Raw genomic sequence first — 11965 nt, 5'->3', positions numbered from 1 at the left:
CCTCTGTAGGTATGGAGGGGCCCATGTCTCATCGGGCCCAAATCGGCCCTCCCTCTGCAGCCCGTTTCCACCGGCGGCGAACATCCGGCACCAGAGACGAACGCTACCGATCAGGTACAGAAAAGTTCACCTGCACGACGACCACAGGCAGCAAAAATATGACTATGTAGATGTGTTATTGATGCTAGCTATCCAATCCAAGTCTACTTAATTAACCACAAAATAATATGTTTTCCCATTACTTACATTTCTTAATCAAAGGTATAACTACTGCTGCTATTATTATTATTTTATCATTTTTATTTATTTATTTTTAAACTTTATTATTATTATTGTTGTTTTTTTTGTTTTGTTTTTTACTTTATTATTATTATTATTATTATTATTATTATTATTAATATTAGTATTTATTTAGTTTAAAGTTTAGTTGTTGTTTTTTTATGATGTTGGGGTCATGGGATGGGAGTGATATACAGTAGTTATTATTAAGTTGTTTGATATTATCTTTTTCTTTCTTTTCTGAGAAGTAACTACTGTACACAATTCAACAAATATAGTAAAACAAAATAATATAATTTTTTTCCTGTTACTTAAATTTCTTAATCAACTACTGATATTATTATTATTATTATTATTACATATTTTTTAGTTTTCTTTATTTTATATATATATATGTATATAGTTTTATTTAAAACTACTACTGTTATAACTATTATTATATACATTTTTATTATTTTGTATTAATTTTTATCTATGAATTATTTTTTCTTTTAGATGTTGGGATCATGGGTTGGGATGGATCTACTGTAGCTATTATAAAGTGGTTTGATACTTTCTTTATCAAACACTTTAATACTTTATTTATTTTCTGAGAAGCAACTACTGTAAGGAATAACAAGAGTAAAAAAAATAATAAAAAAATATATACTGTATATATATTCTTTCCTGTTAATACAATTTCTTAATCAAAGGTATTACTACTACTACTGTTGTTATTATTATTTATTTATTTAGTTTTTCTTTTTTAAATTACGAGATTAATTTACGAGAAAAAAAACTTGGATATTCTCTGATAATTAAATGACACATTTATGAGAAAATCTTTTTAAAAAATTGGCGAGATAATAAAGTCATACATTTACGAAAAAAACTTGGATATTCTCTGATATTAAAGTGGAAAATTTACGGAAAAAAAAACAACTCACAAATTTGTGGTACATTTATTGTAAATTTACAACTTTAATCTCAGAAATTCTGAGTTTTTTCTCTGAATATTACCCCCCCTTCCTCCGGCTCCATCATTATTATTTTTTACCTACAATTGCCCTAATATGCTGTCATAATTTATAGTTATTCCGACTGATATTTACCAGTGTTATTGATTGCCACTCAGGTAGCCACAGCATGTGACGGTACATAATCTGATATTTGGCTTCTACCTTTGAGGTTTAAATCCAGTCTGCTTGATTCAAGATACAAACACACATATTCAGTGAAACAGTGAACTCATCCAGAGAGGTTTCCTCCTCTGTGTTTAGTGTGAATGAATGAATGAATGAATTAATGAATGAATGAACGTCTCTCTCTTCCTCTGTCAGACGTTCACACCGAGGCGGTGCAGGCCGTGCTGGCGCGACACGTGGAGAGGAAGGTGGCGGTGCCGATGCCTTCCAAGAGACGCTCGCTGGTGGTGCAGACCTCCATGGATGCTTACACGCCTCCAGGTGACGAGACACATACAGCTACACACACCTGCACACATGGGTGGATTATGAGACAACGGGCCCCCGGGGACAGGCATCCAAAAGGCCCCCCCGTGGTTGTTTAGTCTCTTTGTGGTCATGTTGTGTCTCTTTGAGGTTAATTTATGTCTTTTTGTAGTCATTTTGTGTCTTTTTTGGTCATTTTGTGTCTCTTAATCATCATTTGTGTCTATTTGTGGACATTTTGTATTCGTTTTGTGTCTTTTTTGGACGTTTTGTGTCTCTTTGTAGCGCATTGTGTCTCTTTATGGTCATATTGTGTCTCTTTGAGGTCAATTTGTGTCTCTTTGTAGTCGTTTTGTGTCTTTTTTGGTCATTTTGTGTCGTTTTGTGTCTTTATTGTGTCTCTTTGAGGTCATTTTGTGTCTCTTTGTAGTCATTTTGTGTTTCTCTGCGGCCTTTTTTTGTTTCTTTGTGGTCATTCTGCATCTTTTTTCGTCATTTTGTGTCTCTTTGTGGTCATATTGTGTCTCTTTGAGGTCATTTTGTCTCTCTTTATAGTTGTTTTGTGTCTCTTTGTAGTCATTTTTTGTTTCTTTGTGGTCATTTTGCGTCTTTTTTTAATCTTTTTTAGTCATTTTGGGTAATTTCACATTTCTTCGTGAGCTTTTTGTGTCTTTTTTGGTAGTTTTGTGTCTCTTTGTGGACATTTTGAGTCTCTTTGTGGACATTTTGTGTTTCTTTTAGGTCATTTTGTGTCCCTTTATAGTTGTTTTGTGTCTCTGTGGTCATTTTGCGTCTCTCTGTAGTTGTTTTGTGTCTCTTTGTAGTCATTTTCTGTCTCTTTGAGGTCATTTTGTGTCTCTTTGAGGTCATTTTGTATCTCTTCGTGGTTGGTACGTGTCTCTTCGAGTGACATTTTGCTAGTGAAGGCCAGGGGGGCCCCTGTGCCTGTGCCCGGTAGGCCCCGTTCAATAATCCATCCATGCCTGCACACACTACAGAAATATCACCATCTTCTGATGTCAGTTGATGGAGAAGTAAATTACATGTTTGGAGAAAAAGATGATTTTAATATGACCTACTGTTGAGTACATTTTTTGGAGTCAGTCCAACGATAGTATTACTTTAAATTCTCAGACGAGCACCTTCAACAGCAGCCGAGAGTTTGATCATTTTACATTTTTGACTTTTACATTTAATAAATGTTGGTTGTGTCAGCTGAACTGGGCTGCACTAAGCCTAAAATGTGACCCAGGGAGGCTCCCTGTGCCCAGACAGGACTATGTTCTTCACAGGAACACACACATCTCACCAAAATAAACTGCAAACATGCACATTGTCTAAAAGCATGCAGACAGATTTACAGTAAAACAAACCACAGACAGCCGTAATGTCAGCTACTGTGTTGGTGCACTGTGTCACCACGAGGAGGTGACCTTTACCTCAGATATGAGCTCATTGGATTGAACATAATCAGAGTTGATGTCACAATTTGGGTGTTGATTGAATTCTAATGAAGGAAATGTAATAACGTTCCTCACCGCTAATTTGCTTTTTAACCTTTTGAGAAAGAATCTTAAAGTGAACCTGACGTCTCCACAAAGGCTCTCATGACTAACGTACCTGAATGATTTTACAACATTCAGACAACACTAACTGTTCGAAAGTCAAGTAAATCTGCCTGTTATGTTACTTAAATGTAAGATTTCTGATCACATGGATGTCTGCTGTGCCGGCTCCTCTGTGTTCAGATGATTAACTCTCATTTAAAGAAGGAAATTCACTCTCTGTGGTTCTTTTTTTTTTTTTTTTTAAATGCAGCTTTAAGCCAATTTGAACTAAATTGTTTCTTGTGGCTTTTCTACGTTACAGTAAACTGACTAATTATTGACATTTTGAGAGCTGGTAGTCCGCTCTGCTGCTCAGAGATGATAAAACCTAAGTGGTGAATCACGGTCTGCTGCTTTACTTTGAACTATTGTTTCTTTGAATTGAGACAATTAACTTTAAATTTCAGATCTGTTTATCATTAAGAGGCTCACATGTGGAAGCTACAGTCAGCTGAGGGGTTTTAAACGGGGCCTACTGACCCTATAAAGCTCTACGTTTACTTACTCTACGTGGCCAAAAGTATGTGGACAGCCAAACATTACATTTATTCACCTTATTCTTACCTGAAGTAGGGTGCTTCCTCGTTGCGTCATGTTGTGTTCTCGCTTCCGTTTTCGAGTGGATGTGCCATTATTTTGCGATATTATTATGTGATCAGTTTAACCCAGGGGTCAGCAACCTTTACTATCAAAAGAGCCATTTTAAGCAAAAAACAAACCAAAAAAAAATCTGTCTGGAGCCGCAAAACATGTGATCATTGTGATGAAGGTAACACAGTTTATAGTCTAAGTATATAGTATATAAGTCTAATGCAGTGAGGGCCAAAGAGACAATGTACTACGGAGTATTAGGACCACATTGAGGGAAAAACTTCGGAGATTTACAGAATAAAGTCAAAACTTTATGAGAAAAAAAAGCTGTAATATGAGAATAAAATCATAACTTTACGAGAAAAGATTTGTAATATAACCAGAATAAGGTCAAAACTTTATGAGAAAAAGTCGTAATATTACGAGAATAAAGTCAAAACTTAACAAGAAAAAATATCGTAATATGACAAGAATAAAGTCATAACTTTACGAGAAAAAAAAGTTGTAATATTACGAGAATAAAGTCATAACTTTACGAGAAAAAAAGTCGGAATATTATGAGAATAAAGTCATAACTTTACAAGAAAAAAAGAAAATAACACATAAAATTACTACTTTATAATATTAAGCGTTTATTCTCATAATACTACGACTTAGTTCTCATAAACCTATGACTTTATTCTCGTAATATTATGACTTTATTCTCGAAATCTCAAATAAATTTTTTTTCCCTCAATGTGGCCCTAACCCTCCGTCGTACCGTCGTACCATAGTCCTACAACAATGATAAATAAAAATGAAAATGTAAACATATCCTTCCAAAGCCTGTTGAGATAAACACGCTGCTGCAGGGATTTGATCCCATCCAGACACAAGAGCATCAGGTTGTGTTAACGTAGATTTAATAGTTCTTGCTGATGTTGTGTTGATGTTGTGTTGATGTTGTGCAAAGGTTTTCTGTTAACAAATCCCGCCTCTCACTAGGCCTGTCGCCCCTGTGCTCAGACTCGTCGTCGGGCTCAGAGGAGGAGGCGGGGCCAGGTGACGACATGTCGGGCATGGAGCACTGGATGAGCCGCCCGTCCCATCTCGGCCCCGCCCACCTGGGCTCCACCTCCTCCTCGTCCTCGTCCACGCAGAGCGGAGGCAGCGGCAACGCCGGGCGGCTGGCCGACTCGCTGGCGCACACGCACATCTCGCACCTGACGCACACGCACCTGGGGCACACGCACCTGGGCCAGCTGCACCACCAGCAGAGCCACCTGTCACAGTCGCACCACGGTAAGACTTCACTGCTTCAGTGTGTGTTTTCTATGGTTACGTTTGGATCTTTTTGCTTAAAGAATTACTTGTTAAAGTTAAACAGACAATACAAATAGTGACTAGTTGGTGCATAATAACACACCTGTCCTGTGTGTGTGTTACGTTCAGGTATCGGCCACCTGTCTCTGAAGAGGAAGGGCGCTCTGAGTGTCGCAGAGAACGGAGGATCTCTGCGACGATCCTGTGAGTTTGGATCCGACATGCTGTGGCCACCGCCGCTGGAGTCAGACGGTAAGACGTCCAACACACAAATACTGTACTTACCTTAAGTGTTTTAATATCAGCTACAGTAAAATATATAAATACAACCTGAGTCAAATATTCACAGGAAAACAGGCCCACACCTTTATAAATATAAATAATAAATACATAATAAATAAATTAGATTTATTAGAGAAACGTTTTGATTGAACAGAGATCTGATAACTGACACTCTACACTCTGTTTGCTATTGATTCTAGGACATTAAACGTCATTAACAAGCGTCTTGTAATAAAATGATTTGCTTTATTTGTATCATTAAATAAGCTTTTATTCAAGGCAATCCAAAATGCTTTAAAAAGGACCTATTATACTCATTTTCAGGTGCATTCTTGTATTTTGTGTTTCTACTAGAACATGTTTACATGATTTAATGTTCAAAAAAACGCTTTATTATATTCCCTCATACCGGCTGTGCTGCAGCAGCTCTTTTCACCGACTCTGCTCTAACTAGCTTTGTTTGAGGGCGTGCCGAACAAGCCGCTAGCCAGGTATTACGCAAATGTGTTACTTGGTGACATCACCATGTTACGGAAGAAAAGGCGGGGTTTAAAACAAGGTGTTTCAGGAAGTTCAGGAGCAGTGTTTCTGTGGGGGAGAGTAACTCCATTTAGAGTGGACTTTGTAGCTTTGCAGACTTTTTACATGCACAAAACAAAAAGCACAAAAGCACAATAGGTCCCCTTTTAATAACACATACAAAATAAATAAAATAGAAACTAGAGGAACTGTGCAACTAAAGACCTTTGACTCCTTGATAAGTTTGCTATAACATCAGATCCAGCGCCATAATTGCGCTTGATTTGAATATATATTCGTAACTTTGGTTTTAACAATATATCTTTCAACCATTCTTCTTCAAATCTAGCAAGTTCTTCTAATTGTTTTCATGCTGCATGATAAATTATTACTATAAATTTATTGCAAACTCAAAAATAGCCTGAAGTTGTGCAGCCCGTGGAGCATCATGTGAAGCAGGTATTGTATTGAATGGATTGACTCCGGGGATGTGACCCACATTAACACGGGAACATCTCAACGTGTTTTAATTGTCTCTTGACAAACAGCACGGTGATAAATAAGAGCAGTGAGTCACCGCTCCCCTCTCTGCTTTCTCCCTCCAGAGAACCACTCGGCCCCCCCGGACGTGACGGGCTACTCGTCGGACTCGTCCCACTCCCGACCCGAGCGGCACCACATGGCCAACATGGGAACCATCGCCAGGAACACGCAGAAGTACGGCAACGCAGAGCGCATGGAGACGGGCGACGGTAAGAGTCACCGCCGCACCTTTTAGCCCGCTGAATAGAGTTACCCAAATAAAAATAGGAATTGGACCACCGCCTTAGAGAACCGACCAATTACATCTGCTCATGTCACTCCCCTGGATGAACACATTTAGATTTTTACCCTTTTTTTTTTTAAGGAAAGCTGACTGAGCATCTCTGCTCTTTTTCAGCGTGCTTCACAATCATGCAGTCCCAGTTAGAGAAGTGAGCGCTGTACAGAGCGACCACAGTCTGAGGTCCACTTACAGCCGCTATAATAATAACAATGAATTTAATTTATATAGCAACACTTTAAAATACAGCGAAATCTCAAGGTGCTTCACAGCACAACTTCACAACGTTAAGACAATTTACACAAGAAACGTGCGATTAAAAGCGTCAAAATAGGACAAATAAAATTATAGACAGATTACTTCCTGACGTAAATTAAAAGCATGAGTTTGTTTTTTTGTCCAGTGCTTTAAGAGCTGGTTTAAAGGCTTAAGCCTGGTTTAGCTTACTGCTAAATACATCGCTTTAACCGTTTCATACTACATACTACTGAGGAACGCAGTATATAGTATGCAGTACATACTGTGTTGGTCAGTAGTATGTAGTAGGCGGTTTGGAATACAGCCATTACCCCTACCTCGTGTGGATTAGATTCAATTAGATTAGATTTATTTATCCAGAGGGAAATTGTTGTGCAGCAGTTGCAGGATACAAAGTAGTAAAGAGTGCAAAATAAAACAAAATATAAACAAGATTATCAATGCGGTGCAAAAACCAAATGTATGTGTCTGGGGTTTTTACAGGTGTTCCAGTCAGCAGTCGCGTGTCGGCTAAAATCCAGCAGCTCGTGAACACGCTGAAGCAGCCTCGCAGACCTCCGCTACGGGAGTTCTTTGTCGATGACTTCGATGAACTTCTGGAGGGTTAGAGACCGTCTTTGATTCTGTCTGTCCGTCTGATTTTAAGTTGTCCAACCTACCTTCATACTCTGGAGTCAGGAGTCATTCTCTGGATAGTTCCTTTAATAACACCTGTGCTGATGACAGGTGATGCTCCTTCAGCTGTTGAGCTTCACTTCAGTTCGTTGTATCAAGGTGTAAAACAAGATATGCTATATTTACAATACTTTCACTGCTTTACCTCGCTGTCAGACAGCCCTTTCTGACGGGGGAACTGAAGCTGTTATCTATGCTCTTTTCAAAGCCACCAGACTCCATTGACAAAAACAGAAATTTTACCTCGCAGAACAAAAGGTACTGTGTGACTTTGGTGTTTAGCAGCATCTAGTGGTGTGGTTGAGTACCTGAGTCCCCCTCACTCCTCAAATTACTGTTTTTTTTCAATGGAGTCTGTGACAGTGGTGGAATGTAACTACATTACTACTAAGTACATTTTCTTAAGTACAATACACATTTGAGGTAGTTGTACTTTACTCTTTTATTTGCATGCCACTTTCTACTTCTACTCCTCTACATTTATCTGACAGCTTTAGTTGCTTTTCAGCTTCTTGCACACAAAATATACAAAGAAATCTGATGTTTTTGTTATTAGTTAAACTACACAACAGTTTATACAATGAAAGGTCTTTTTATTTTTAGACATTCTGGTATAAAAGGACTCCAATAACATAGACATAAAGAGAAATACTGTTTGTAGGCTTTGATAACTGTGGATAAAAGCTCACACAATGTTCTCATGTGTTAAACGTACAGTCGCATATAAAGAATGACTTTCATCTAAATAGTCATATGGAAGCGATAACAGGGACCAGATGAGGATCCGCCTGGTTCATATAGAACACAAAGTTCCCCACCAAGTATTTAGAAATGCGTATTTTAGGAATCCTGATCCCAGAGCTGTCTGCAGATCATTACGTCTGTCTGCTGGTTGCTTGGCTCTCACCATCTGGCTGCATCTTCGTCTTTAATTGTCTTCTTTAGACTTCTTTTAGAGGTTAGAGCTGTCTAGCTGAAAAAGGTTTTACTGGTGTATTTTGGATACATATTACAGTGTGTTGTAGATAGTTGTGTTGTGGAGTAATACATCAGACCGGCATTACGTCATCCAGAGTAGGCTCTCATGACCACGCCCTCTTTTGGGGGGAAAACAATCCCGTGTCCCTCATAGACGGTAACAGAGGAAACATGTCTCCAAACTTCTACGTTAAACAAACCGCTAACAGTAATAACGCTATGCTGAAGAGTTGCTGTGTAGTTGGTTGCACCAACAATAAATCCCCAAATCTCTGATCTGTTCCCCTGACGTGTCAAAAAAGATATAATAGAGGGGCTTTATGGCTCCAAGCTATAGACCAGACCAGCATGGCTTTATGGCTCCAAGCTATAGACCAGACCAGCATGGCTTCATGGCTCCAAGCTATAGACTAGACCAGCATGGCTTTATGGCTCCAAGCTATAGACCAGACCAGCATGGCTTTATGGCTCCAAGCTATAGACCAGACCAGCATGGTGTCATGGCTCCAAGCTATAGACCAGACCAGCATGGCTTTATGGCTCCAAGCTATAGACCAGACCAGCATGGCGTCATGGCTCCAAGCTATAGACCAGACCAGCATGGCTTCATGGCTCCAAGCTATAGACTAGACCAGCATGGCTTCATGGCTCCAAGCTATAGACTAGACCAGCATGGCTTTATGGCTCCAAGCTATAGACCAGACCAGCATGGCTTTATGGCTCCAAGCTATAGACCAGACCATCATGGCGTCATGGCTCCAAGCTATACCTTCATTTATTAAGGTATCTCCCCACGCTCAGGTTCAGGCAAGATCGCAGAATAATTATTAGACATGTATATAAAACAAACGTTTGTACAACAAGAGATGAATGCATACAAACTTGTCAAAATAACAATCCAAACATACGTTAAATTGCACTGAAGTCTATGAGATCTTTGGGTTTCTTTCCCCCAAAAGGGGGCGTGGCCTTGACTTTTTGTGAAGTACCCGTATGTGCCGGTCTGATGTATTGATGAGGGTTGATGTCTGCCGCCTCGTCACTAAATATCAAAGAGAATCACACACTTTTACACCTGCGTTAGTAACACGTTCACGTTATTAATCATCAGTGTGATCACAGCTTCTTCTGGCGTTTTCTTGTTTGTGAGCTGATGACATCATCTTGTCTCCTCACCTCCAGTCCAGCAGGCGGACCCGAACCAGCCGCGTCCGGAGGGGGCGGAGATGATGCCGGTGCGTGGCGAGGCGCTGGGCGTGGTCACCAACTGGCCCCCGTCCCTGGAGGCAGCGCTCCAACGCTGGGGCACCATCTCCCCTAAAGCGCCCTGCCTCACCAGCCTGGACACGGCGGGGAAGCCCCTCTACGTCCTCACATACGGTAACCACAGCACTCATTGAATGTGTTGAAATAGAAGTACGTGCAGTACAGTATGTGTTGTACATAATAGGGTTGGACTTCAACTTTCAGTTTGCAAACGGTATCTTTATCCAAGCGCTTGAGTGGGACTGCGTAGACGGCCGCTCCGGTCAAGCACCGAACGATTCGGTGAATGAATCCTTTTAATGGACGGATTCTAGTGATTCATTTTGCCCATCTCTACAGGGAATTATTGAACCCTTTTTTGTGTTACATTATTTCATTTTTCTGTGCACCTGTGAGCATTAAACACTTACAAGTGCAATAAAATATAACAAAATAAAACTGATTCTGTAAACGTCAATAATGACCTCCCCTCCTGACTGATGAAGACTCTGAAACGTCATCGGTATCGACTGAATGTCCTCAAAATAGAAGTTCAAGAACACACACTCATATACTGTGAACTCAGTCTCTCTCGCTCTCCTTCCCTCATTCCCTCTCTCCCTCTCTCTCTCCTTTCCTCCCTCTCTCCTTCTCATTCCCTCTCTCCCTCTCTCTCTCCTTTCCTCCCTCTCTCCTTCTCTCATTCCCTCTCTCCCTCTCTCTCTCCTTTCCTCCCTCTCTCCTTCTCTCCCTCCCTCTCTCCTCCTCTCTCTCCTTCTCTACCTCCTTCCCCCCTTACCTCCCGATCTCTCTCTCTCTCCCTCCCTCTCCTCTCCCTCCTTCCCTCCCTCCATCCCTCTCTCCCTTCTTCCCTCTTTCCCTCTCTCTCTCTCCCTCCTTCTCTCCTTCCCCTCCTCTCTCTTTCCCTCCCCCCCTCCCTCCCTCCCTCCTATCCTGTGTCCTGCTCCCTACAGGAAAGCTGTGGTCTCGCAGCATCAAGCTTGCCTACAACATCCTCCACAAACTGGGCAGCAAGCAGGAGCCCATGGTGCGACCGGGTGATCGGGTGAGTCACGCTCCTCCTCCTCTTCATCCTCTTCCTCCTCTTCCTCCTCGTCCTCCTCCTCCTCTACCTCACACACCGTTCCTCAGCAGCAGCAGCGTTAGTCTGTCTGTCCAATATGGTTCATTTATAAAACATGTTGTTAGTTGTCAAAATGATGTACAATGCCCTAACAAATCCGTGCTTTTGTTTTGAAATCTGTAATCACATTTTATTTAAAGAAATAGTTTTGCATTTTGTAAAAATGCATATTCATGTTTCATTCATGCTGAGAGTTAGATGAGAAGATTGACACCACAATCTGAAGCGACAGCCTGCAGTCCGTTAGCCTAGCTTAGCATAAAGACTGGAAACGGGGGGAAGCAGCTAGCCTGGCTCTGTCCAACGTTAACAAAATTTGCCTACTAGCATCTCTAAAGCTCATTAACACCTTATATCTCGTCTTGCATCGCCCATGCGGGGGTTTATTTAACAACAATGACCCGCTAACTGTACATTATCCCGTTTATTACACGGTTACTTATTTAAGAAATCAATAATTTGACACAAAAACGGTCCTCCGGAGTCCGACATCAGAACTACGCCCATAGCAACGGTCTGTTATACAATAGCAACGGTCTGTTATACATAGCAACGGTCTGTTATACATAGCAACGGTCTGTTATACATAGCAACAGTCTGTTATACGTAGCAACGGTCTGTTATACATAGCAATGGTCTGTTATACATAGCAACGGTCTGTTATACATAGCAACAGTCTGTTATACATAGCAACGGTCTGTTATAAATAGCAATGGTCTGATATACATAGCAACGTTCTGTTATACATAGCAACGGACTGTTATACATAGCAACGTTCTGTTATACATTGCAAAGGTATGTTATACATAGCAACGGTCTGTTACACATAGCA

The 11965-nt window shown here is 40.5% G+C and overlaps 1 protein-coding gene across 3 annotated transcripts in view; it reads left to right on the top strand.

Annotated features, from left to right (window-relative positions):
- LOC141759270 (disco-interacting protein 2 homolog C-like) overlaps positions 1-11965 on the top strand; it is a 60441-nt gene that overhangs the window by 15719 nt on the left and 32757 nt on the right. For 2 of the 3 annotated variants that reach the window (XM_074621175.1, XM_074621173.1), the window contains 8 exons: positions 10-114; positions 1599-1724; positions 4892-5188; positions 5339-5461; positions 6616-6762; positions 7575-7694; positions 9927-10124; positions 10964-11055. In XM_074621175.1, coding sequence (XP_074477276.1) covers positions 10-114; positions 1599-1724; positions 4892-5188; positions 5339-5461; positions 6616-6762; positions 7575-7694; positions 9927-10124; positions 10964-11055 — 1208 coding nt within the window. The remainder of the gene's footprint in view (positions 1-9; positions 115-1598; positions 1725-4891; positions 5189-5338; positions 5462-6615; positions 6763-7574; positions 7695-9926; positions 10125-10963; positions 11056-11965) is intronic. The other variant, XM_074621174.1, reaches the window with a different exon arrangement.

Source organism: Sebastes fasciatus, chromosome 21 (genome assembly GCF_043250625.1).
Source record: "Sebastes fasciatus isolate fSebFas1 chromosome 21, fSebFas1.pri, whole genome shotgun sequence".
In the NCBI taxonomy this organism is placed as follows: domain Eukaryota; kingdom Metazoa; phylum Chordata; class Actinopteri; order Perciformes; family Sebastidae; genus Sebastes; species Sebastes fasciatus.
This window is presented reverse-complemented; position numbering and strand designations above follow the sequence as displayed.